This window comes from Mesocricetus auratus, unplaced genomic scaffold (assembly GCF_017639785.1).
Source record: "Mesocricetus auratus isolate SY011 unplaced genomic scaffold, BCM_Maur_2.0 Super-Scaffold_100676, whole genome shotgun sequence".
Taxonomy (NCBI): Eukaryota; Metazoa; Chordata; class Mammalia; order Rodentia; family Cricetidae; genus Mesocricetus; species Mesocricetus auratus.
Genome location: NW_024429266.1, coordinates 145,187,955 through 145,213,858, shown reverse-complemented (window position 1 = coordinate 145,213,858; position 25,904 = coordinate 145,187,955). Strand labels below are relative to the sequence as shown.

The 25,904-nt window shown below is 46.0% G+C and overlaps 1 protein-coding gene across 3 annotated transcripts; it reads left to right on the top strand.

The window, feature by feature from the left end:
- The first annotated feature begins 1,354 nt into the window (after nucleotides 1–1,354).
- On the top strand, nucleotides 1,355–25,050 carry LOC101836801 (STAM binding protein). Of its 3 annotated transcripts, none has more exons than XM_013114119.3 (10): nucleotides 1,355–1,446; nucleotides 3,257–3,473; nucleotides 9,686–9,761; nucleotides 10,025–10,120; nucleotides 11,288–11,645; nucleotides 14,488–14,612; nucleotides 15,930–16,067; nucleotides 18,988–19,100; nucleotides 20,461–20,560; nucleotides 24,233–25,050. In XM_013114119.3, the coding sequence occupies exons 2-10, from the start codon at nucleotides 3,271–3,273 to the stop codon at nucleotides 24,287–24,289; spliced, it is 1,266 nt and encodes a 421-aa protein (XP_012969573.1). In that variant the 5' UTR covers nucleotides 1,355–1,446; nucleotides 3,257–3,270; the 3' UTR covers nucleotides 24,290–25,050. The 3 variants fall into 3 exon arrangements, with proteins under 3 accessions (XP_012969573.1, XP_040593251.1, XP_012969575.1); XM_040737317.1 differs by lacking the exon at nucleotides 1,355–1,446 and adding an exon at nucleotides 1,478–1,682; XM_013114121.3 differs by lacking the exon at nucleotides 1,355–1,446 and adding an exon at nucleotides 1,729–2,116.
- The last annotated feature ends 854 nt before the right edge of the window (nucleotides 25,051–25,904 follow it).

Genomic DNA, 25,904 nt, shown 5'->3' with positions numbered 1-25,904 from the left:
TCAAACAAAACGGAGCTCAGAGCCACAAGCCCATGCCAGTGTTAAGAGTTCTGCACTGGGAGACTTGAGCCAGCTAATTGACATGTGTTCTCTAGCTGGAGAAAAGTATCAGGTATTATTGCCTGCAACAATAGTGCACAAATTCAACACCTTGAACCTTAAAACCACATCTTCTCCCCGAGTGTTCATGACTCACTTTTTTTTTTCTTTTTCAGTCTCTATGGGCTCACAGCAAAGAGGCCAATATTGTGGCCAGTTTGTCTTTAGACTGCATCACAGGTCTCACAAACACTCTCACTCCTCAGCAAAGCCTAAGACAGGCTTGTGCAGTGCTGTGGTACAGGGAGCTCATATTAGCGGATTTCTCTCTGCCGCAGCCCAGCCCTAGTCCCTGGCAGTGTTTCCCAGCAGGAAGATGCCCCTCGAGAGCTCCTGAAGACACTAAATTAACAAGGGTGCACCATCCCATTGCCTTCTGCTCCTAGTTCTGATTGTTTTCATAGAGATTTGGTCCCAAGCACGTAATGATCAGCCTGTCATTGTCTCCACTTTCACAATTGATTAGTCCATCTCTGTATTCTTGGGGACAGTGAGACAACCTTTAACTCAAAAATACCTGCACATCCAAGAATATGTATTGGGTTTGGGACTACAAGCCATTGTGAGCACTGGGGACAGAGCCATAAGTCAGAAAATCTCCCTTCTTTCAAGAAATCGTATTTTAGGAGACTCCCATGGTGGAGGGGACTATAAAGAGAATTAAAGCAGGACCAACATGGGCTGGTGAGATGGGACAGAGGGTAGAAGCACGTGTCGCCAGGTCTGATGACCTGAGTTCAATCCCCAGAACCCATAAGGTATGAAAGAAACTGTCCCACAAATTATCTTCTGACATTCACTATCCCTAGCAGCATGCTCCTGCCCTCAGGCGCACGCGAACACACACACACACGCACACACAGACACACACACAGACACACACACGATAAAAATGAATGTAAGTTAAACAAACACAAAGCCGACTGATAGAGGATGGCTGGGAGGCTGCTTAGATGTATACTCAGTGAAGTTTTGTTTGAAGAGGTATCATCTGACTCCTGAATGTCAAGCTAGACAGCAATCCCCCATGAAATGTTAAATTGCTGTGACTCCGATGGAGGAGCCATTGGCAGGAAACTGCTGATTCAAAATAAATTTTTAAACATACTGGATCGGTCCACAGTTCCATTCCCTCATTCACTAGGTTCCCTTTTCTTCCTGGTTCGTTTTCTTTTACCAAGAGGACCGCTGCAGAGCTCGTTCTCATTGGTGGAAAATTCCAGCCCCACCCACCCGTTCTCCACTCCAGGTCTTAAATCCTTGGAGCGTAATTGAAGGAGTGGCGAGAGTGGGCGTGTCATCGGAGGTGACGTTTCCGGAAGCTCCGACTGTCATCCTTCACGAAAGGTGGGAAGGGTCCTGGGAATGCTGCGGGACGGGGTAACATGGCGCGGTGGGACCCCGCGGGGAGAAGCCATGAGTGTGGGGCCCGTATCCCTGGCCCTGGCCCGCCGTGCGCGAGCTTCGGGATGGCCCTGTCCTCAGGGCTGGCTCCTCACCAGCCAGGCCCGGTTTCAACACTCGTTGCATTTTTGAGAAACCTGACTGAGTGCCTCCTGGAAGGGCGCTGACAGCTGTTACAGGTGGATCCCTCTTCGATGCACACACCCCTATGCTCCTGCCCCTTTCTTTCGCCTCCCTCTGAGCCCCTTCCCCCTTTTTCTCGGACACCGTCTTTCCTCTGCATGGTTGCTGAACCCCATGTTAACCCAAGCCACTCGATAGCTTCCGGAGGAAGGTCCCTGCTCTACCCACACGTGCTTCCCCCAAGAGGTGCCGAGATGCCCAGCATCCCATTTCAGTGAGCTCTGCCGGGCTGTGCCCAGCTCAGCAGTTAGGGACTTGGGCGGGTTTTACACTCGCAGGAGGAGATGTGTTACACTCCCAATGCCTCCACATTCCTAGCAGCCCCCGATGTTGCTAGGAAAGAAGGAGGTTTAGTGGGGAAGAAATGCCACCCAAAGGTTGAAGGAAGCTACAGTAGAATTTGCCTAGAGAAAACGATATCTGAGGACAGGTGAGTAGAATTCAGAAAAACAAACGAGACTAATGGGTGGTTCCGGGCAGGTGGGAATCCTGATGGATGAATGAGGTACAAAAATGGGAAAAACACAAGACGACTGTATTCTAGCATAGGGCTGGCTGGGGTGTGCTGTGGTCTTGTACACAACAACCACCTCCGTTCTGCTCTGGGTTGTGTGGAATGATGATGCCGTGGAGTCCAGCCTGAGTCCAACAGAAGCGACATCTAGAAAGAGCGCAGACTCACTGGAGTTTGGATTCCAATGAGTAGGAACCCCTAGTGTGTCTCATCCCATCTGACACAAGTGACACTTTGCCTGGCTTGTGGAGACAAGTCTACATTGATGCTTCTGAGCGCTGCTTGGCCTGGAAAATGATGAATGCATGGACTGAATCAGAGAGTGGTTTAGTGAGCAAAGTTACGTATGAGTTTTTATCCCAGAAAGAAGCTCCCCACCACCACCACCACACACACGCTGACCTTGTATCCAAAACTGAGGAAGTGTATGATGGTAAATATCACCTATTCTCCGGAAATGAAATGGGCAGCATGAATTAACAGAGCAGTCTTCATGAAGGTTCACTAAACACATTCTGCCAGGTATCTGGGTAGAGGAACAACAGAATAAATAGACTTCCTTACCTCTGCAGTCCTCTAGGTAGGCCTTCCACTGATGAAGAGTGACAAGGGAACAGAAGACCCAACCCACAGTGGCCTATTAATGACTGTATTCCTTGTGTCATCAAATTGTGGGACAAGGGTTGATTTTTCTTTTCTTTTTTCTTTCTTTTTTTTTTTGCCTGTCAGTCCTCAAATCAGAATTTGGGTGTTTTAGGGGGTAGGAGGGATAATTTACTGATCAGAACCACTGCATGTAGTGTTTTATTTTCTCTAGTTTGTGTTTGTCTGTTTTGTACTTTGTTTTTGTTTTGAGACAGGGTCTCTATATATAGCTTTGGCTGTTCTGGAACTTGCTATGTAGAGTATACTGGCCTTGAACTCAGAGATCTGCCTGCCTCTGTTCCTCAAATTCTGGGATTAAAGGTGTACTCAACCCTAACTCATCCTGTGCTAGACCACTGGGAAGATATGACCCTGGCTTTGATGTTATCTGTTTTCTCTTTTCTCTCCCAGGATTTATTGGTCCAATGTCTGACCATGGGGATGTGAGCCTCCCACCCCAAGACCGGGTGAGGATTCTGTCCCAACTTGGGAGTGCAGTTGAATTAAATGAAGACATTCCGCCCCGCCGTTACTTTCGTTCTGGTGTTGAGATCATCCGCATGGCATCCATTTACTCTGAAGAAGGCAACATTGAACATGCCTTTATCCTCTACAACAAGTACATCACGTAAGACACCCACAGTTCTCTTTTTCCTTCCTGTGAGGACACCCCTTGTCTCTTCCCTCTGCTTGCCTATGGTTCTCACAGCTGCTAACAGTAGGGAACTTGACAATGTCAACCAGTAATCAGGTTCCAGGCAGCTTTCACATGTGAGTTGTCCTTGCCATTTAAAGACACAAGACTGAAGGTAGCCTTATTTGACTCAGGAATTTCCTGAGTGGGAGGCTTACTCCTCATTCTGTGCCCACAGGAACCAGCTGTTAGGTACAAGAGTTAGCAGGTAGGCAGGGTGTGTCTGCATTGGTGGGTGTTTTGACTGCACTTTCTCTGCCAATCACAGGACCATTGCTGGTGTGTGGCAAGAGCCCAGATTCCTGTACTCATCCTGTAGCCTATTGCATGGTATAGGGAAGAGGTTTCCTTTTTAGCTGTCACTCTAGTCACATAGCCACCAGATAGCTATGGACCACTCGCTGTCTGACTTATCACAGTAAGACATTTCCTGAGCTGTTTGTTCATCATAGTTGGGTAGGCAGCATAAATACAAGGTTTCAAGGCTGTCACCAGGGAATGACACCTAAAGCCCCAGTGACAAGAGTGCTGTGTGGTTGAGGAAGGGGTGATGGGAAAGGTCTTACTTGTCATTTATAGTCTGAAGTTTAGTACAATAGAACCTAAGGAGTTTCCTGTGACTCAGGGGAATGCAGGGCCCCAGGAGGGGTTTCTCTGGCATCGTTTCCTTGATCTCCACAGGGTGTTGTGTACTAAGTCGGCACATCACCCTCCAGTTCTGTTTTGCAAAGGAGCAAACTCAGGCTTAAGAATGAGCTTGGGTTTCCGTTTTTAGTGACGCCTCCTATTTCAGGCTTCATTCTAGAGCATGAGTTCTTTTTGTTTTCCATTTAGACTTATAGAAAGCAGTCTCTTGAGATCATAGTAAGTCTCCCTCTCCATCCCTCTCTACACAAGAGACACCAGCTCTAACCAGTTCCGCATGTGTCCTCTCGGACAGGCATACACAGATCAGTCAGCACACTGAGTTTCTTATCAATCTATCAGTTACAACACACTGCGTTTATCAGTCTTCTCAAACATGGTTTCTCACACAGTAGGGAATACTTCTGGTTCTGTGACTGATCTGAGGGTTGAAGGTTAGCAGCATCCTTCCCTGGTTTGAGCCCACTAGTTGACAGCAGCACCCCTCCCCTCGCTCTGGCAAGCCCCAGTGTCTGGATTTTTCCTGGTTGTTTTGTTTGTTTCTTTGTTTACAAGAAGAGATGGCTAGCTGCATTTGGCCTACTAGCTTTACTTTGCCAAATCCTGGTGTAGCTGTCTACACCAGTGTTGGTTTTGGATTTGGTTTTTGGGTTTGGGTTTTGTTGTTGTTGGAAGGGTTGCTTTGGGGTTTTTATTTGGTTGGTTTTTGTTTGATTGTTTTAATTTTTCTGAGACAGAGTCTCCCTGAATATCCCTGGCTGTCTTGGAGCTCACTATGTAGACCAGGCTGGCCTTAAACTGAGATTGTGCTGTCCCTGAGTGCTCGGATTAAAGGTGTGCTTACAGTTCTTTGTAGAAACTTGGGTAAGACACAAAGTAGAATAATGAGGAAGTGGCTGAGTGGAGATGAGAAGTGTGACTCTGCTTCTCTACATTTTAAGATGGGAAATTCTAGAGCATGGGTTTGGGTGTTTTCCCCATAAATAAAAGGTCTTGTGAAAAAGGAGAGGCTAATGGTCGAAGAGAGAGAGGGTTAACTGTAACAGCAAGCTCCTAAGAAATAGAATCGGATGTATTAATGCTGTTAAGAGTCCACGGAGTGCTGCAGATACAGCTCAGTGGTACAGAACTTATCTAGCAGGTGGGAGACCCTGGGTTTGGCCCCCAGCAGCAGCAGCAGCAACAGTGATACTGATGGATCTGATGGATGCTTAAGAAATTGGTTTTTGTCTTTTTTTGATGAGACCCTCTGAAAGACAAATATTAGCGTTCGTGGTGAGGCTAACATGGGGTGGAACATCTGCCCCTGTACACAGTGAGGTAGGCCTGGGGTGGAGTTATGAATGGGGTGGGGGTTGCATTTCATTTGCTTGATTTGTTGGGTTTAGGATTTAATTTGGGACTGCATTGGGTTGACTGGGCCTAAAGCAATAGATGCAGCTACCTTCATTGTTCTGGTCCCTGCTTTCCAGAGCTTGACACTGAGTCTGTGAACTGACAAGTGGCTGGCTGCAGAGAAGTTCTAACCCAGCGACTCTCAGACTGATTTTCATTTGGTGTGTTCCTGCCAGTGTACATCAAGTGGCTCACTCTACCAGTTACTACAGCTTGGGGGGAGGGGGCAGGCAGACATCTACCTCACCCCCCCCACCACCCCCACCCCGGCAAGAATCTTGTTCTGGATCTTTCATGGATGCTTTAGTTTTTTAGTTCGGGATTTAAAGGGGACGTCTGTCCTTCCTCCCAGAGCAGTTTAGGTATCTTCATGATCTCAGGCATATCTTCCCGCTTGGTAGTAGTTTTCCTGTGGAAGGAATGTGTTGCCTTTTGCAGACCCCAGTATAGAAGAAAGATCTTGAGCATGTGGGATCAGTACATACTTTCACGATGAGCACAGACAATAAGCCAGGCCATGGATTCTTTCACAGCTTTTTATGGGCATCAGAAGGCTACACAGAGGGGACTTAGCATAGCCAAGCAGTTCCGGTCTGCTGTGCTGTGAGAGTCCTCTGACATAAATCCTCTTTCTGCAAATGGACCATCACCTGTACTGAAGGCATTTATGGGGCCTGGGGTTTACAGACCAAAGAAGGGGTCTCCCGTGCTTAGGTTCACTTTGAAGATTGACTTTGGAAACTGGAAAATATGAGATAAGGATCCTTAATACATCCTTCTATTTATTGAATGCCTGCTTTCTGAATAAGTTGTTTTCATACAAAAACATTTGTTCATAATAATTTTTCTTCACATATTAGAAGGGAGGAATTCAAGTTCAAGCAAAAAAATAAACGACAGGCTGGTGACATGTCTCTGTGGGTAAAGCATTTACCATGAAAGTGGATGGTGTTCAATCCATGGAACCCATGTAAAGGTAGAGGAGAGAACTGACTGTACAATTGTCCTCTACGTCTCGTGTGTACTGTGGCACATGCATGACCACACACACACACACACACACACACACACACACACACACACACACAGACACACACACCAGTAATAATAATAATGTCCCATCCGGCACATGTAACACCATCTATGGACTTGTTCCTACAAGATAGCATTTACGTATATGCAAGCATCTGTGCTTCTTTGTCCTTAAAGCATGAATGTGATCACAGTCTATATGGGACCACATGGGGCCTTCTCCATCTACCCAACAGTCTCCTGGGTCTCCTCATAGCCAGCTGTCTTCCAGTCCTTACTCAGACGCCATCTCACCATCTCATATGCTTCCCTGAGCTACTTCCTCTCAAACCTGTTCTCCAGTCACTGCCTGTCCTCCTTTCCTGTTGATAATGACCTTCCCGACACTGATTCCTTATTTTTTATGTATTTATGTTATGTGTGGTGGTGTTTTGTCTGCTTGTATGTCTGTGAACCACAGGTATGCCTGGCACCAGAGGAAGCCAAAAGAGAGTGTCGGGTCTCAGGGGACTCAGTTGAATAGTTGTGAACCTCCATGTGGATGCTGGGGATCCGTCTCAGGCCCTCTAGGGGATCTGCCATCCAGATGAGCCGTCTCTCCAGCCCTAAATGCACTGATTCTTTGACATACTTTTAAAATGTCTGTTCTCCGTTGTAATGGGCACTCCATAATGAGGGGGAAGCTTGAGTGGATCATTTATGATGTATCCCCGGCCTTCAGAGCCCTACTTGGCACCTTATAGAAATGCCCAGTAAATAGTTTTTGGATGAATGAGTGATTGACAGCATAGTTTCACATTCAGATATGTAATGATTTATTCAATTATCTTGCCTTGATGGACATTGTCATTTCCCCTGCTTTTGTAATTCCATACTGAATCTTCTTGTATACATATCTTGGTGTATGCATATATGCCATAGGCTGATCTCTTCCATAAGTTTCTTGAGGCCAAACTGTGAGTTTCATGGATATTTACATCTTAGGTTTTGAATGATTATCTCCCATTTTCTCCCTGCCAATAAGAAAAAAGGTTAGGCTGGGCAGTGGTGGCACACACCTTTAATCCCAGCACTCAGAGGCAGAGGCAGGCAGATCTCTGTGAGTTCGAGGCCAGGCTGGACTGACAGCCTCCAAAACAATACAGAGAGACCCTGTCTCGTAAAAACCAAAAAAAGAAAAAGAAAAAAGGTTAGATCTGTTTACAATCTTGCTAACACAGGAGAATGCACATTTTTCTACACCTGTGCTTATGCCAGGCACAATCTACCTTGAAGCCTTTGCCAGGCTGATGGTAAAGCTGTTATCTCACCTTTACTTAGAATTTCCTTTATCGAAGGTGAAGCTGAGCACCATTCTCCTTTGTGTTCACTGCCTGTCCCTTCCTGGTTTTGCCTCCTTTCCGGTTATTCTGTGAGGTGGTTTTTGTACATTTGCTGACATGTCTTTGTTTTGATGAATTTGCTTTCTCTCATCTGCAACCAGATAGAACCCCAGACAAAAGCATCCATCTGGCCACCGCTGTGTTGTGTTGGCACCTAGAAAGTTTCCAGCCCTGGTGTTAGATCTCTGTGATAATTCTCGTCCCCACCTTTTGTTCTGGTGTCTACTACTGACTATAATCATATCCACACATGGCAGATATTGGCTATGTGTGCAGGCATTTTTTTTATTTATATTATTATTATTTAGTAGGAGTAGTATGGGGAGTCATATGGATAGCTTGCCAGGTACATGTACAGAGGTCAGAGGGCAACTTCCAAGAGTCACTTCCCTCCTCCTGGATGATCCCAGCTTGGCTTGACAGGCTTGCACAGCTTGGGATTTACCCACGGAGCTATCGCCTCTTGTCGGCATGTGTACTTTATCGGCTTATGATTTTGTGTCGGGCTGTCTTCGTAGTTAGCCTTAGTTGCATCTGCCTGCAGACCACAGGCTGCACATGCCTGGAAGCATTCCCATACTTGGTTTGATACAAAATATTCTCCTCTGAAGGATTACGAGTCCCAGGAAACCTTGTAGTGGTCAAGGTCACAAGAGCAATAGTGGCCATGGTTTTCTCTTAGCCTCCTACCCCTGGCTGCCAGTAGCCTCTTTTTCTTAGCATCTTTGTTGCTGTGGTAAACCACTCTGACTGAAAGCAGCTTGGAGAGAAAAGGATTTGTGTAGCTTATAGGAAGTCAAGGCAGCAATCTGAAGAGGAAACCAACAGAGGACTACTGCTTACTGGCCTGCTCCCTCGCTCATGTTTATCTACCTTTTTTATACTGTAAAGGCCCATCTGCCTAGGGGTAGTACCACTCACAGTGGACTAGGTCCTCCTTTGTCAATTAGCAACCAATACAATGTCCCATAGACAGGCCCATCTGATGGAGGTAATTCCTCAATTGAGGTTCCCTCTTCCCAGGTGTGTCAAGTACGCAACCCAGATCAGTCAGCACAGAGCGAAGGATGTCTGATGACAGAAGCCCTTTCTGTCATGTCACAAGGAAAAGACCTTTTTCTTTGGAGTTACAATTTGGACATATCACAGGCTTTTATTTGCATTTCGTTTGGGGTTTGGAGGGCCTATTTTTCTGTCATAAGACATTTTCACTAAGTAGTTCAGTCTAGTTTAAAACTCTCCATGCCTCCTCAAGGATGGAATTACAGACATCAATGGATGCTACATCCTTCTTGACCATTTTTTAATTTACATAATATTGCTGTTGTTGTTGTTGTTGTTAGGGTGGGAGTGCCTGCAATGTGGCTCTTGTGGAGAGTGGTCAAGTACTTGGATGAATCAGTTCTCTTCCTCCACCATGTGAATACTAAGGGTTAAACTCCAGTCCTCAGCCTTAGCTGCAAGTGCCTTCACCTACCAGCCATCTTACTCACCCAGGCAGGCCGGCAGGCGGCCCTCCTTTTTGATGTAGGAATCTGGTGTTTGCCGTTACTCCCTGTTTGGGGGGAAGTGATCAGGACTTATGCTGGTCTCCCCAGCACCCCTAGAAACTCTTCTTGCAATGTTGGCGTTGCCTCAGGGTCTCACGTGGCATTTTCTGTGTACCCTAATCATTCTGGTCTGTTTCCTTAGGCTGTTCATTGAAAAACTTCCAAAACACCGAGACTACAAATCAGCCATCATTCCTGAGAAGAAAGATGCGGTCAAGGTGGGTCCCTGTTTTCATTGGTGCCCATCTCTAAGAAGAGCAAGGAGCAACTGACACACAACCATGGGGCATTCACATGCCCATCAGAGCCAGAAAGATCTGGGCTTCCCCTCCAGCATAGGAATGGGTAATGAGATGGCAGGGTGGAGGGGTTCAAATCATGTATGGCAGGGACACTGCTGTCACTCTTGACTTGTCCTCTTTCTCTCTTCCTTGGCTGACATTATAATGTTCTGATTCTTAGGTTTGGTTTTGTATTTCAGAAATTAAAGAATGTTGCTTTCCCTAAAGCCGAAGAACTTAAGGCAGAACTCTTGAAAAGATATACCAAAGAATATGAGCAGTATAAAGAACAAAAGGTCAGTGTGAGCAGTGAAGATACAGGAGGGCGGTGTGTGAGCTTCTCAGGCAGTCCCAGGGCTGTGCTATGCCATAGCATATGGAGTCTGTGACTTTTCACAGGCTGGTTTGTTTGGGGTTCGGGCGGCACACAAAGGCCAGTGACTCAAAAGAGTTGCCAATGAGTGGGGATACGGAGGATTCTAGCAGATTGAGCCTATGTGTCCAAGAGGATGACTTGAGGACAAACAGTTGTGACTTTCTGTCATATCAAGAGAAAGAAACCTGACCACAGGGAAGATTGTCACTAGCACATAAGGAGTTTTAGCTTTCAGGAGTGGGAAGTGTTGGTCATGCGCTTTTATCCCTAAAGCTTTGCATGGGCACTAACCTTCCCAGTGATGTGCAATGGGTCTTGTTTAGAATAGTTTCAGCTTGTAGAGAAACACATAGGGCCCTACAATGCTCCTTTGTAGAGCAGAAATACACACTGGAGGTGTTCCTACATGCTAGAGTGTACCTACTGCACCGTTCTGCACTCGGGTGCTGACAATCAGTAGATGGTTTAATAGTTCTGAGCCATATATTTCTAATGCATTAAAGGGGTTTGTTAATTGATATTAGTTTAAATGGCACTGTATTTAAGTAATCACTAGAAGAGTTTGGAGACTCCCAAAAGTTGTCTTCTGAGCACCACACATGAGCCTTGGCACATGTCCCCACTCTAGTAAACATCTAAGTAAATGTAATTTTAAAAATTAAAAACGAAACAAACAGCATGAATACTTGCACGCTGGTGCTCAACTCCCTATCTTGTACACTCCAGATCCACTGCACAGGGAATAGTCCCATCCACAATTAAAATGGGGCAAGTTCATCTTCTACAGACATGCCCCAGAGCCTTGTTCTCAAAGTGACTCTAGAGTCCATCAAGTTGGCAATGAGCACTGGCTTTCACACTGAGGTGTCTTGAAGATATGGGCTCTAGCTGTTCTTGACAATAGGTATATGGTGACGTGGTAGAACAGGGTGGTGACTACTCCATGGCTTTAGGGGTGTCTAGCGAAGCATGAATTCTGGATTTGGAAATCAGACCAGAGCAAAACTGTATTTGGGGCATCTCTGTGCTCAGAAGGCTTTCTTCTGAGGGGTGATGTATGAGCCAAGACCCTTTTCTTCCTCTGTAGAAAAAGGAAGAGGAGGAACTTGCCCGGAACATTGCCATCCAGCAAGAGTTGGAAAAAGAAAAGCAGAGAGTTGCCCAGCAAAAGCAGAAGCAGCTAGAGCAGGAGCAGTTCCATGCCTTTGAGGAGATGATCCAGAAGCAGGAGCTGGAAAAAGAGCGGCTAAAAATTGTCCAAGAGTTCAGGAAGGTGGATCCTGGCCCCTGTGGGCCTCTGCTGCCTGACCTGGAAAAGCCTTGCGTAGACACAGTCCCCACCTCACCCAGGCAGACATCAGACTGTAACAGAACCGTGAGGCCAGCTAAGCCCCCGGTGGTGGACAGGTCCTTGAAACCTGGAGCACTAAGCATCATAGAAAATGGTGAGTCCCGCTGCTGACGCCTGCTTCCATGTCTCTTGCTTCTGTGTTCCTCTTGGCTCTGGCAACAGAACCTTGAGTGATGAGTACTGTCTTTTTCTGTCCTGCCATCCTTCCTGTCTTGTAAAGTGGCTTTTAACTTAGGTTAATCTGAGCCAGGTCCTGGAAGACAGACCCTCAGCTTTTAAAGGTTTTGCAGAAATGAGACGTGTTCAGCGAACTAGAGGTCACAGGTGGCACTTCCTGGAAGTAGTCTTAAAATGTTTAGTGCCACATGCAATTTCGTGATGGGCTTTTTTTAAGGCCACTGAATCACTATGCCCTGGAATGCTCCTCGTCTTGACCAACAAGAGTGCTGTGCATTGCAGGTGCTTGCTTGGGTCATTCAGAAAACCTTGTGACCCATCTTCAAATGTCTGTAAGAAAGGAAGGAGGACTGTGCCCTGAAGGTTGGCCTTCAGACCTTCTACTCCGTTCCCGAGTTCTCTCTCCCTGTACTGCTCCTTCCTGCACATCCTGTGCTCTGGGGACACTTTCTAATGACTAACCACAGCTTTGGTAGCTCTCACCTAGCCTTAGCATCTGCCTTCCCTGCTTTTCTTGAAGCTTCTCCAGTTCCTCTTTGTTCAGTCAGATTGATTCAACCCTCATAAAACTCCCAGAGATCATCTTATCCTCAGTATTTTTGAAATCGTTTCCAATAGTGCCATCATTTTTCAATAACTAGATTCTAACTTCCTGCAGGCAAGGCCTTGAGTCTTTCTCATTTTGTGTCTCCTGTGGGCTGAGAGACATGCCTTCTGAGAATAGACTGAGTGGCCGCTGGCTTGAAAGGAAGGGTGTGACAAACCTTAACCCATCATCCACAGATGCAGCTGTCAAGCTGCTGTCGCTTTGTCTGCAGGTCTGCGCTGTCCCCTCTGGCAGTTCCGGTCTAGCAGACCAAGATGCTGATGTGTCACATCTGCTTGACTCTTTGTTCATAATATGAAAAGGTGACGGAGGAAGTTCCTGCTCCTCTCGCTTGCTGGGTCTCACACAGCTTGTCTGTGGAGTTCATGGAAGGATTCACTCTTGGCATCCTGGATAAGTTTTACAAGCCGCTTTGGTGACACCTTCTCAGACAGCATAACATATAAACTTTCTTCCACGGCACACCAGGTGGTCAGATGACAACCTTGAGGGTCAATCCGCAGCTTCCATCTTGTTTGAAACAGAGCCTCTTTGTTGCCGGCCATGAGCTCTCACGACCCTCCTGTGCTTGCCTCTCTCCTTCTCGTAGGAGCAGCAAGCCTGTAGATGTGCCCTACTGTACCTGTGTTTTGTGTGGCTTCTGGGGGGTTTGAACCCAGGGCCTCATGCTTGTGAAGCAGCCTCTATACCTAAGATCCTGGGTCCCTTTTGTTGTTTTGTTTTCTGAGCCTCACCATATGGACTGGCTAGCACAGAGCATGTGATTCCCCTGCCTCAGTGTTGTGAGTGCCATAATGCCTTTCTTTTCAAACATACACACACACACACACACACACACACACACACACACACACACACACAAAACTTTTAAAAAGCAGGTCCTTACCTTGAATGATTAAACTTCCTGTTCTTGAAGGATCTTGATCATAAAACAAGAATCCAGCCGGGCGGTGGTGGCACACGCCTTTAATCCCAGCACTCGGGAGGCAGAGGCAGGCAGATCTCTGAGGCCGGGCTGGGCCGATAGCCTCCAAAACAATACAGAGAAACCCTGTCTCGTAAAAACCAAAAAAACAAAAACAAAAACAAAACAAGAATCCATAGTTCCATCGAAATCAGCTCGAGATGAGGGGGTCAGCCTCCTCCAGCTGTGAGCATGTGCAGCCATGAGTCCACACTTCCAAAAGGAAAAAACAAAAAACAAAAAACAAAAACAGACAGCGGAGAGGCAAGAGTGAGATGGCACCAGTCAGCAGGGGAAAGAGCGGGGAGGGGTGACTGGTCTCGACTAAGTCGAGAATCCTATCTCGCTGGCTCTGCTGGACTCGGTCACAGCTGTACTCAGCTGGGGTCCCAGGCTGAGGTGCGTACTGGTTGCCCACAACTCCAGGCTCCTAAGACACTGCCCCCTTCCTACCACACTGCCCTAAAGGGGGAATCTCTGTGGAACTCTGCCCTTGAGACAAGCTTCTGTGTGTGTTTCCAGGCAGTCTGGAACGTCCTTTAAAGTTCAAGTGGAGTTTCCCATGGTTGTAGAGCTCTTAGGGGAAGAGGCCAATGTGGCTGAGTATTCCCACGACAGGCTTTGTGCAAGGTGGAAGCTCGGCATTACTGGTAGCTGGGCTCAGTCTGTCTGAAAGCAGAGACCAGGGAAGCCACCTGTGTGAGCCTCGGGCTGAGGCCAGAGATCTGAGGACCCAGCACAAGTCCACAACCCAGAGTCCAGAGCCCAGCTGACCTGGAGTCTAAGGACAGAGACAGAGCATGCATGTCCCAGGAGATCTTTACTCTGTTCCCTACAGCCCCCGGCTGGCTGCATGCTGTCCACCCATGTCGAGAGTGGACCCTGCCCACAGAGCTCAGGCACCACTCACATACATACCAGTCCTTAGAAATTCCTCGTGGTCACATCCAGAAATAATGCTCCATCCAGTCTGGTTGGCTCTAAAATATGTGGTCACAGCTCCCAGTCAGCTGTGGTCAGATGTTGGAGAAGAGACTTTGTATCTCCACCGTGGTGCCATCGGGAAGAGAGGGGTTCACAGAGAGAATCCCAGTGATGTAGCATTTCTCCTCATGCTGTCAGCTCTGATTTCTGCTCAGGGACTCCTGGCCCTTAAAGCCTCAGATTTTTCCCTCTTGTCAATTTCAGTTCCCACCATCGAAGGCCTACGCCACATTGTTGTGCCCCGCAACTTGTGCTCGGAATTTCTCCAGCTTGCCTGTGCCAATACTGCCAAAGGCATTGAAACTTGTGGAGTCCTCTGTGGAAAATTGGTAAGGAACTGTAACTTGCCTGAACTGGGGCTGTTTCCTCTGAGCATGCTGTAACTCTCAGACTGGATATCCGGGGTCTGACTCTGCACCAGTCTCTCCCTCCACAAAGAGTGCATGGCATGGTCACTGGGGAGGTGGAGAGGCAGATCCCTGAAGTTTATGGGTCAGACAGACAACCTACTTTACAATCTCCAGGCCAATAAGAGGCTACATCTTTAAAAATAAACTAATTGGGGCTGGAGAGATGGCTCATCAGTTAAGAGCACTGACTGTTCATCCAGAGGACCAGGGTTCAATTCCCAGTACCTACATGGCAGCTAACAACTATCTGTAACTCCAAGGTTTGACACCCTCACACAGACATACATGCAGGCAAAACGCCAATGCAAATAAAATAGAAAATATGTTTAAAAAAAGTAATTGAACATGAAGAATAACACACATGTGCACGCACACACACACACACACACACACAGACACACACACGCTGTAGTACTAGTCAGGAGTAGTGTCTAGCCTCATGCCTTAATCCTACCCCTTGGGAATCCAAGACAAAAGGCTTTCCCCAAGTTTGAGGTCAGCTTGAACTACATAGTGAGTTCTGACCAGTATTGACTATGGAATAAGACTTTGTCTCAGGAAAGAAAAGACGGGAAGGAGTAAAGAAGGAAGCAAGCAAGGAAGGAAGGAAGCCAGGAAGCAGGAAGGCTTAATTCTTAACTGAGCAGGTTATTTTCTCTTCTCCTGTTCTGAGCTCCCCCTGAGTGGTGGGCCTGGGAATATAAATCATCTAAGGTCTTCGTATGTGTCCATACAGTGTGGAGTCCTTTGCAGAGATGGGAGGAACCCTGGGATAGAGAGTGCTGAGCAGTGTGTCCACTAGGAGATGTAGGAACTGTGAGGAAGGCAAGGCCAGGCCACTGAGGGAGAGCGTGAGCCCATTCCTCACTTCCAAACAAGCCAGCGAGGGATGTGACGCAAACCCCACCTAGACTTAACGAGGAGGCTGGAGCAGGAAGCTGCTTTAGGCAGCAGAGGGGTGAGGCTCTTTCCAGAACACCTCAAGAACCCTGAGTAGACCTGTTGGCTTCTACAAGAAAGCCCTTGGGCTATGCCATTGGCCGAGCTTGTGCTAAGAGGGAGATCTGGGGTTTGTTTCAGTACCAGTGGCTTCATCGACCCAAGCAAAGCACATGAACACTCACTGTTGTGAAAATAAGGGATTCAGGGAGGAGGAGTGAGCATCATGCTCAGGCTGGAGAGGGAGTGGGGTTGATAGCCCCAGGGAATTATGGCCTCTTGTTTTCTCCTTTGCAGATGAGAAATGAATTCACAATCACACATGTTCTCATCCCCAGACAAAATGGTGGGCCCGATTATTGTCATACAGAGAATGAAGAAGAAATTTTCTTTATGCAGGATGATCTTGGACTCCTCACTCTTGGCTGGATCCATGTAAGAAGATCTGACTCCCCTGAGGGTGGGGCTCCTCTTTGGTTAGAAACACAATGGTGGCTTCACTCCCTGAGCAGAGTAAAACCTATCCAAGTGATTTGTTTCTCTGCACACATGACTACCAGTGCTCCAGGATGAACTCAGAGCACTGCTGAGAGCTTTCCCAGTTTTCCTCAACTTTGTCTTTTACTAAAAATAATTCTCCAAAGTTCTGATATGTCTGGTGAAGGCAAGCTGGCCTAGGATATTTGTGGACATGGCACAGAGACCATGTACCTAAAGCCATATAAATGAAACTACTTTAAATAGTTAAGGGAGTTCATTTGGATAGTTGCACTCTGACTTTACCAAACAGCACTTGCCTTTGACACAGTTTTCAAGTGTTTGCAAACACCATGCATACTTCTGATGATGTTCAAGGAAGCACATTCCTTCCCTAAGGAATACTTCTGGATGTTTCTCTCATTTTTTTTAAGGCCTCTGATTCACTGAGCAAGCTGCTTTCCTTGGCATATGACAGGTACAAGCCACAGTCAGGTGGTTTATTTTTAGATTGGGAGCAGGGGTCATACACACTTGTACTCAGAACTAGGGAAGTGGCGACATGTGGGCCAGTCTCCTGCCCTTTGATCCTTTTCAGTTCAATTATGTAAATACTTTCTGGCTTGCCTAACTCAAGAATATGAGATGGCAGCTATAATATTTGCCCTGTTGGGCCTGGGGACACAGTGGAGGATTTCTCAGAAAGCAAGCACCTATTCACATGAGGCAGCACACATTATATTCCTCAGCCAGGGAGCACAGGGCACTGTAGGTTTCGGAGCATGGTGGGGACGGGGTCACACCTGAGTGACTTATGATGACCTGTAATTAGGGGCCAAAGGAAGAGTCTCTTGGGGGAGGGGTCAGCATTGGATAGTTCTGCATCAGTGAGCAGTTCTTTTGGCTGGAATTTGTGGGTTTTCCTCAGAAAAAGATGCAGGAGAACGATCTGGAAGGCCTTTGTATTAAACTAGGCCAGGCAACCCTGGAAGTGGGGAGAGTGGACAGCAAGGGAAGTCATTTACTGGCAGCTGGGGAGGCAGGCTGCTATGGGGGCAGAAGACGGAGTGGGTGGTTAAAGGAAGCAGTAGTGTGGGAGGCTGAGGAGTGTGTAAGGCGCCGGGAGCCACAGGGCGGGAACAGCACCAGAGGGGATTCAGGGTGCTCACCTGCACTGGGCTCTAGCATGAAGAAGACCTGCTAGAGTTGGTGAGCAGTGGAAGAGGGGAGAAAAGGCAGGCAGGGCAAGATACTGTGACAGCGGACAGTGCCACATCAGAAGTGCACAAGGGACTCGCATTTGCATAGGGACAAAGCACACAGCTCTCAGAGTCAGGACTGAGGTCAGAGCTGAAGACACAGAGAGATGGTTGAGCTGATGTGGAAGGAGTCAAGGATGCTCTCGTCAGGCCCTCGTCACCTAGCTGAGGTTGGAGTGGGGGTCTGCTGCCAGGAGGCGGGGGTGGGGCGGGAAGCAGAGGAGGTTAGAAGCTGGGGGAGGCTCAGTGGTTAAGAGCTCTTGTTGCTCTTCTAGGGGATCTGAGTTTGGTTCCCAAAACTCCTTCTGGGCAGCATACAGTCTCTTATAATTCCAGCACCCAGGAATCTGACACCAACTTCTAGCCTACCCTGAACACCTGCACACATGCAACATATTCACATAGACGTGTGCACATAAACATAAGTAAAACCATTTTGTTTAAGTAAATCTCTTTTAAGAATAAAAAAGAAACTAAAGGAGAGGACAGGCTCCAAAAAAAGCTACTGCTCAGACTCCAGCTAGAACTAAGCATGGATGGATGAGGGCCCAGCTCGGAACACATGGAGGGAAGTTTGGCTTATTTTACCTCTGTGACATTTCTGCACCATTTCTTCATAGTTTGGAATTGAAAACAACAAAAAAGGACTGGCCAGATGGTTCAGTATGTAAAAGCATTTGCTGCCAAGTCTCTCAACTGAGTTCAGTTTCTGTGGCTCACTTGGTGGAAGGAGAAAACTGACTCTCATAAGTTGTCCTCTGACCTGCACACACACGTATGATATAGACAGGCAGATACACATTTGTGAGGTTGTACACACATACATGTAATTTATAAAAAACAAAAACTGTCGTCTGTAGGTCTTCTTGGATCTTTAAATTTCAAGAGGAAGATGCAAAAGTCAGTTCTTTTGCTCCTTCAGAGCTCCGTCTATTCCCACCCAACATCCCCAACCTTGGCCTTACATCTCTGTGCTCAACTTCTTCTTCTTGTTTCTCAGAGCCTTTTTAAGCTGGTTTTATGCCTTGTTTGCAAGGCATAAAATTGACAAATAATACAAGCCTGTATATGTTATATAACATGTTTTGAGATATGTATACATTGTGAATGCTGAGTTGACTATGAGTCTTTGTATGAGAAGAACACTTAAAAGTCTGTGCTCGCACTGTGCCTGGTAGCTCACATCTGTACCACAGTACTTAGAAGCCTGGGGCAGGAGGTGTCTGGGGTCAGCCATGGTTACATAGTGAGTTCCAGTGCAGCCTGAGCTACAGAGTTAGACCCTGATTCTAGATAAAAAAAAAAAAATCTGTCTCAGCAATTTTCAAGTAAATGGCACATGGTCTTGAACTCTACAGGCTGCATGCTGTATTAAAAATCTCTTGATCTTTCAAGGACCTTTAGAGTTTCCACATACTGATGTTAGACTCCACTTGTTTACAGTGCTGGGAAGGAACTCACTATGAGGGTCAAGTATGTTCCTCATGGCTGCAAATAGCTCTATACTTGAAGAAGGGGTTGGAGCCTGATCTTGGAACCTCCTTGGAACAGCCTTCCTTAGTGGGCCAGGCATGGCTGCTGGGTCACTGGAAATTCTCTGACCTGCTTCATCTTTTCAGACTCACCCAACCCAAACGGCCTTTCTGTCCAGTGTGGATCTGCACACTCACTGCTCCTATCAAATGATGTTACCAGAATCCATAGCAATTGTCTGCTCCCCCAAGTTCCAGGAGTAAGTACCAACCAAAGTTCTCTATTACTGAAACCAAACGTGTGTGTGTGTGTGTGTGTGTGTGTGTGTGTGTTTGCTTAAATGTGTGCATGAGTATAGGATGGTGCCTGTTCACAAGTGTTCACGTGTGTGTGGAGGCCAGAGGTTGAGATGAGATATCTCTCTCTGTTGCTTTTCTACCTTACTGTTTTTGACACAGGTCTCTGACTGAACCTGGGGACCACTGGTTTGGCTGGAGAGTGCCACTCTCTGCCTCCCTAGCTTGGGGATTTTAGATGTATACCATCACACCAAACTCTTTGGTAGATGCTGGGGATACAATCTCAGGTCCTCCTGTTGTATATCAAGCATTTTACCAACTGAACCATCCTCCAGGCCCCAAGACCTTTTACAAACTAAAAATCATAAGCTGCCTTCACTAGCTGTTCTAAAAGGCTTCCTTTAAGTTCTATATTCTGATAAGCATAACCTAGTCTTTAAAAGTTATGTTAATAATGTTGGTTTTCTAAGAAAAACATTCAAGAAATTTGAACTATTTAACTTAAAGTGATAGGATCTCAAGAGCCTGAGGTTAAAGATTTAAAAATTCCATTAGACAGTATCTCCCAGTGTCAATTCTTTCCATTCCGAATGTCCTCTTTACTCTGAAGTCCCCAGCAGAGCTAATAATAATGGGGACAGTGATGACCTAGCCGTTTTAATTTTTGTTGTTTTGAGATTTCACTCTTGTGCATTTGGTGTTATCCCACAGGGCTTCGTGACTCTGTTCTTGCCATTTCCCCCTCTATTCCTCAGACTGTAGAATCTTAATTGACCTAAGTAATTGTTCACTGGTCCCTTTTTAATTCCCACTTAAACCTGTTGTTGATTTGCTCAAAGGAATTTTCATTTTTAGTTTTAATTCTCAAGTAGAGAATTCCTTTTTGGAGCTTGGAAAGATGGCTCAGCAGCTTATGCCTGTGCAGAGGACCAGAGGACGTAGGTTCAATTCCATTCCCAGCACTCACACGGAGGTTCATGACCACCTGTAACTCCAAGGATTCCAACACCCTCTTTTGACCTCACTGTGCACCGGGCATGTTAGGCAAAGTACTCATAAAATAGAGTAAACAAGTCTAGAAAAAAATTTCCTGTTTAGTTCCTATTTATAATCAGATAATTTATTCTTTAACTATGACCCATTCGCCAGAAGAGAGCTATAAGCCAGTGAAAACTGTCTCAAAATTGCTCTGCCCTGCTGAGTCAGTGTGTTTGCCTGGAATGTGTGAGTATGAGACGGGCGAAGGCAGGGAGAGTGTTGGGACTGAGGGGAAGTCCCTGAGGGAAGCCTTGACTCTGAGCCGGCCCTTTCTTATTTCAGAACTGGATTCTTTAAGTTAACTGACTATGGCCTGCAAGAGATCTCAACCTGCCGGCAGAAAGGCTTTCACCCTCACGGCAGAGACCCCCCTCTGTTCTGCGTAAGTGTCTATGTAGAAGTCAGCTAGCGCGTGAAGCCCTCGAAGTGCGCGGTGTTTCTAAGGCACCTGACTTCAGCCCGGTCACTCACCTTCCCAGAGTTCCACAGCCAGCATGGACACTGAAACAGTGGGCGGTGGAGCTAGGTTGGGATCTCACCCCGTTACTTCCGGTCTCTGAAGCCTGACCCTTCCTGGGTCTTTCACCTGATATGTGGGATAATAATGATACTTACTTCACAGGGTCGTTGAGAGGTTGAAATAAGTGGGACGTTGTGTAGCCCCAGCAGAGGGTGTTCAGCATGCTTGAGGCCCGGGGAAAAGGAAGTCATAACAGAAATACCTAATGCACTATCTGCTTGTTAAATGTTACTTTGCTCAGTGTCAGTTACTAAGTTTCAGTCAGCGATCTGAACACAAAGAGAAAAGCCGTGTAAACTAGGTAAATTCAGCGAATTCCATTCTGGAATTTTGCATAGAAAATAGGGTTCTCACCCCTCACTAGGACGTGGTTTCTTCTCCCAGCTTGTGTCCATGACAGCTGTTTTCGCTAATCAGATCTCAGGGTGACAGATCAGCCTCAGATCAATGAGATTCTGGTTCTTACTCCACACCAGCCTGAACTTTTCCCTCTTTTGTTGGGCATGCGGGGGCGGAGGGGGGCGGTGGTCCAGAGAAAAGCAAGCAACAGAGAGGAGGGCACCAGAATCCTGGGCCATAAAGCATGAAGAGCAGGAATGTATCAAAGAGAACCACAGAAGGCTAGGATCATGGGCTCTGAGAGCTGATTTTGTATGATAGAACAGTTATTTTATACACACACACACACACACACACACACATGTATGTATGCATGTATATGTGTGTGTTGGTGTACCTCATACTTTTCCAAACATAAAAACTTAAGCTTCATAGAATAATAGCTTCTGAAAATGTATATGCATTATTTGTTTATCACGTTTATTGTTTTTTTTACTGAACTTTATTTTCAGTCTTATGGATCAAACTCAGATAATAGGTTTTAGCTGAAAGTGAGGAAGAAAATAAATCTTAAAAAAAAAATAAAAATAAATAGGGCCAGGAGGGATGGCATGTACCTTTAATCCTAGCACTCAGAGAGGCAGACAGGTGGATCTCTGGAGGTTTGAGGCCAGCCTGGTCTATAGTATGTTCCAGGTAGACTCTATCTCTATCTCTGTCTCTGTCTCTCTCTCTCTCCCTCTGTCTCTGTCTCTCTCTCTCTCTCTATCTATATATCTAATATCTATATTTGTCTTGGGATATAATAATGTTTAGATGCCAGAATGTTGAAATAAAGATTGTATCATCAAATAGGCCAGGGACATCAACGTCCAGGTTTCTAGCTATAAAGAGTCTTTCTGAAGTTGAACATGGTGCATCACACCTGTAGTGCAAGCCCTCAGGAGGTTGCAATGGGAAGATCACCAGTTTGAGGCCAGCCTGAGCTACATGGCTAGACCCTGTCAACTCCAATAAATAAATAAGCAAGACTTTTTAATGCCAGAGTGAGAACCTGCCCCCCCAGGTGGTAGTAGGTGGCCTTTATTATCTAGATGATATAATTCCATCAATATTACAACAAGCCTACTAATTCTTCTGGATAAAGGAATATGTAAGTGACTCTAGAAAATATACAGGAAGATGGTGATTCAGACCTTAAGTAGATTGGTGGGAGTGATGAGTCCTAGACCCGTTACTGTAATTACCACTGACATCATGGTCTGGTTTCCAGATTAGACATCATGACCTTGAGCCATCATTGATTTACTTACTTATTTTTCAAAGAGTGCTGCATCTGTATCTCCCACACCTTCCTTCCCCCTTCAAGTCCTCCCGTGTCCCCTCTTCTCCCTCCCAAATTCACGATCTCTTCTTTAATATTACACACACACACACACACACACACACACACTCGTATACAGCCTACTGAGACCATTAAGCTTTGATCATATATACATGTGTCCTGGGATGACCCCTTGGGATTAGACAATGTATCTAGGAGCTCATCCCTTGAGGAAACTTCTCAGCACACAATGACCTGTAGCTTTCATCTAGGTTTGGAGCCATCTGAAATTTTCTTCCATTCATGTTGGCAGGTTAAATTGGTGTTGCCAAATATTTTGTTTTGTCTGTGTACCCCGTATTGTTATTTCATGGGTGCATTTTCCCTGTCAAGTCTAGGGGTCACTGGTGTGCACAATCTTTCTGTTCTCTTCTACTGAAATTTGCCCTAAGCCTTGCGTTTCCTGGTTGCATTGTAGCTCTCTCTCTTATTTTTGTACATTGATCTGTTGTAGTTCTCTAACGGTCTTCATCTGTTACAAAATGAAGCTTTATTCATGAAGGGTCTGAGCTACACTTACTTGTTGGTAACAGGGTAAGAGTTTAGAATGCAGTCGGAAACTATATTAGTTTAGGAAAATGGCAGAAGTAGGTTCTTCTTTCAGGTCTATGACCTCTCCAGCCATGGCTAGATTTACAGTAACAAGTATGAATCCCCCGCCTCACTGAGAAGGCTTTTTGTCCAATTAGAAAGCTGTTAATCATCCCAAAGATAAAAACACCACTGTTGCACCACTGTGGAATCTTACCTGTCTGGTCATTATTGTGAGTCGTAGGCTGTACAGCTGGGTAGGACATCCAATTGCTCCTCTTCCATAGCAAGTTTCAATTCAGTAAGAGCCAGTCCTCTGCAAGGAGACTTCCCAAGTCAGTTCTGGCTCGAATCCTCCAAATACTGCATCCAAAAGAATGTGGTGTCTTCAGCAATAATGTCTTACATTTGAGTTCTTGAAGGCAACCAAAGTCAATGTCAGTAGGTCATATTGTTTGGGAAGACTTGTATTCATCCAACCAATGACCAGCCATATGTATTTGTGGCAGAGAGTAGAGACAGGGTCTCAGTAGCCTAGTACTCACTATGTAGACCAGGCAGCCTCAAACTCACAGAGATTTACTTGCCTTCTGCCTCCCAAATGCTTGGATTAAGCGTGTATGACACCATACCTAGCATATTGAGTGTGTTTTTAAAGTAAACTTATAAAATAATGTATTCCCTATGTTTTCAGGTGCCCTTAGTGTTACTTAGTTCTTCTTCTCTCTCTACCTGAATTATCCTTCCTCCCCCTCACCAGATGAATCTCCTGTTATTCTCTTAAACCTCTTTGCAATACTTGACTCCTACTACTCCACTCTCTAGAGCTTCTTGTCCACCCTCCCTGCCATGGTCCCTTTCTGCTTTCCTGGCTTCCTTTGACACATCAGGGTGTATACTCAAAGTAAAGATTCAGAGCTACGATTCACAAATAAGGGGCAACATTTGACATTTGTCTTTCTGGGTCTGGGTTACCACTTGAGTGGGCATTTAGAGTGAGAGGTTTAGGTCTGGGGATGTAGCTCAGCTGGTGGAGCTCTTTCTTCACACGCCCCTGACCCTGGGTCCAATCCCCAGTACTGATGAACGGAGCAGAGGACTGTATACTTATGCCAACACTCTGACAGAGCAGCAGGAGGACCGAGGCCATCCTCAGCTACCTAGGGAGTTTGAAGCCTTCCACACAACCCAGACTCAAATAAAAAATAAATGTTTTCACTTTTTAATGACTCTAAAGGGTTTTCCACAAGCTCATTGTTCTTCCTTTTTCTCTGTTTCAGGACTGCAGCCATGTCACTGTCAAGGACAGAATTGTGACCATCACAGACCTTCGATAAATCTCAGTCATGATCCTGGGAGATAGCTCATTGGGTAAAGGCACTTGCCCCCAAGCCCAGTAGCCCGAGTTCAATTCCTGGGACCCACATGATGGAAGAAGAGCATCAGCTTCCCCAGGTTGTCCTCTGACCTCCACTTGTGCACCGTGGTATGTGCGCACACGCACGCGCGCGCGCGCGCACACACACACACATGAAACAAACAAATAGATGTAATTTACAAAAGGAGTCTTACCCTCCTCCTGAGTTAAACACCTTAATCAGTTTGCTCTCCCCCTCCCCACATGGAATTAAGCTTTTAAGACAGAATAGGAAAGGGTCAATACTATTGGGACACTGTTGGTCTTTTTAATTTATTATTTGAAAATAAGTAATTTTATTTTTTAAGGCAAATCTTAAAGGGAGCAAATCACACCAAGCAACTAACTCAAAAATTAGGGTGCAAGAGAAAGCACATTCCTATCTGTTTTATACCCGACCACTGGCCTTTGGCCTTTTGTCCCTCTTGTAATTTGCCTACCAACTTGTTCATCTCTACCTTTGGCTAGAATAAGGGCATCTGCAAAACTGTGAAAGCCATTTTGAAGAATTTGGCTTTTTCTTGTTTATGGCATCACTAAGGGAGCTTATCATTCTGGTGGGAAATGCATGAGGAACTCACAGCCCCCCATAAGTTGATTCTGTTAAAAAAAAAGTGAATTATTTAAAAGGTTAGGATGTTATTTTCTTCTGTAATAAACAGCTCACTGTGTTGTGCTCTAGAGTGATCTGTCTGATCGTGAACATTTTAAATGGAAACTCTGAAGTCAAACGGATGGTGTGTCCTGCAGTGAGCTGCAACTCGGCTCACTTGTGATTAGCTGGGGCGGTTTGCCTGCCCACTGTCCCCCTCCATGGGCAGAAGTCGTCTTTTGTTCTGGTGTCGTCTCTAGTGGGTCTCCCCACTTTCTCCCTAAGCCTCACAACCTTTAGCCAAGACACTGAGTCTTTCAGAGTCCCAAGTCAATCGTGTGGTTGCCTAGCTACCCACCCTGCTAAGTTCACTGCTTCGTGTTCTTCAGAAATGTCTAGGATGGTGTAGAACTCACTTTTCTTCACAAACCAAGCAGGTGCTTAAAGGTAGCCTAGAAATCTGTGACACCAACATGAGAGAAGAGTAAATATGTTGGATAGTAAAATTATTTTTAACCTGTGTGTGTGTGTGTGTGTGTGTGTTGTGCACCATGTGCATACAGTTGCCTGCAAAGCCAAACAGGGCTTTCGATTCTCTAGAACTGAGCTGCCATGAAGATTGCTGGGAACAGAACCCAGGTCTTCTGCAGAAGCAGACAGTGCTTTTAACTGCTGAGCCATCTCTCTAGTCCAAATTGATATTCTCATCCATACTACAATGCTGCCTTCCTGAAATATATATACATGGACACGTGCATTCAGAAAAAGGATGGATTTGTATTGAGGGGTAGGATTATGAGATGATTGTCTTTATTTTCCCCTCTATCCTTTTAAAATATTTCCCAGCTAGAGAGAACATACACGGCATTCTAACTGGACAAAAAGAATAATTCTCCCTGTTTTCCAGAAACCAAAACTTCACTGCCCCCTTAATGTGGGAACC

Excerpts from the sequence above, each read along its gene's own strand:
- LOC101836801 (XM_013114119.3), top strand. The coding sequence starts at position 3,271 with ATGTCTGACCATGGGGATGTGAGCCTCCCACCCCAAGACCGGGTGAGG. Across the intron at positions 10,121-11,287 it reads AGCAGTATAAAGAACAAAAG|AAAAAGGAAGAGGAGGAACT; the intron begins GTCAGTGTGAGC and ends CTTCCTCTGTAG. Across the intron at positions 19,101-20,460 it reads TGCTCCCCCAAGTTCCAGGA|AACTGGATTCTTTAAGTTAA; the intron begins GTAAGTACCAAC and ends TTCTTATTTCAG.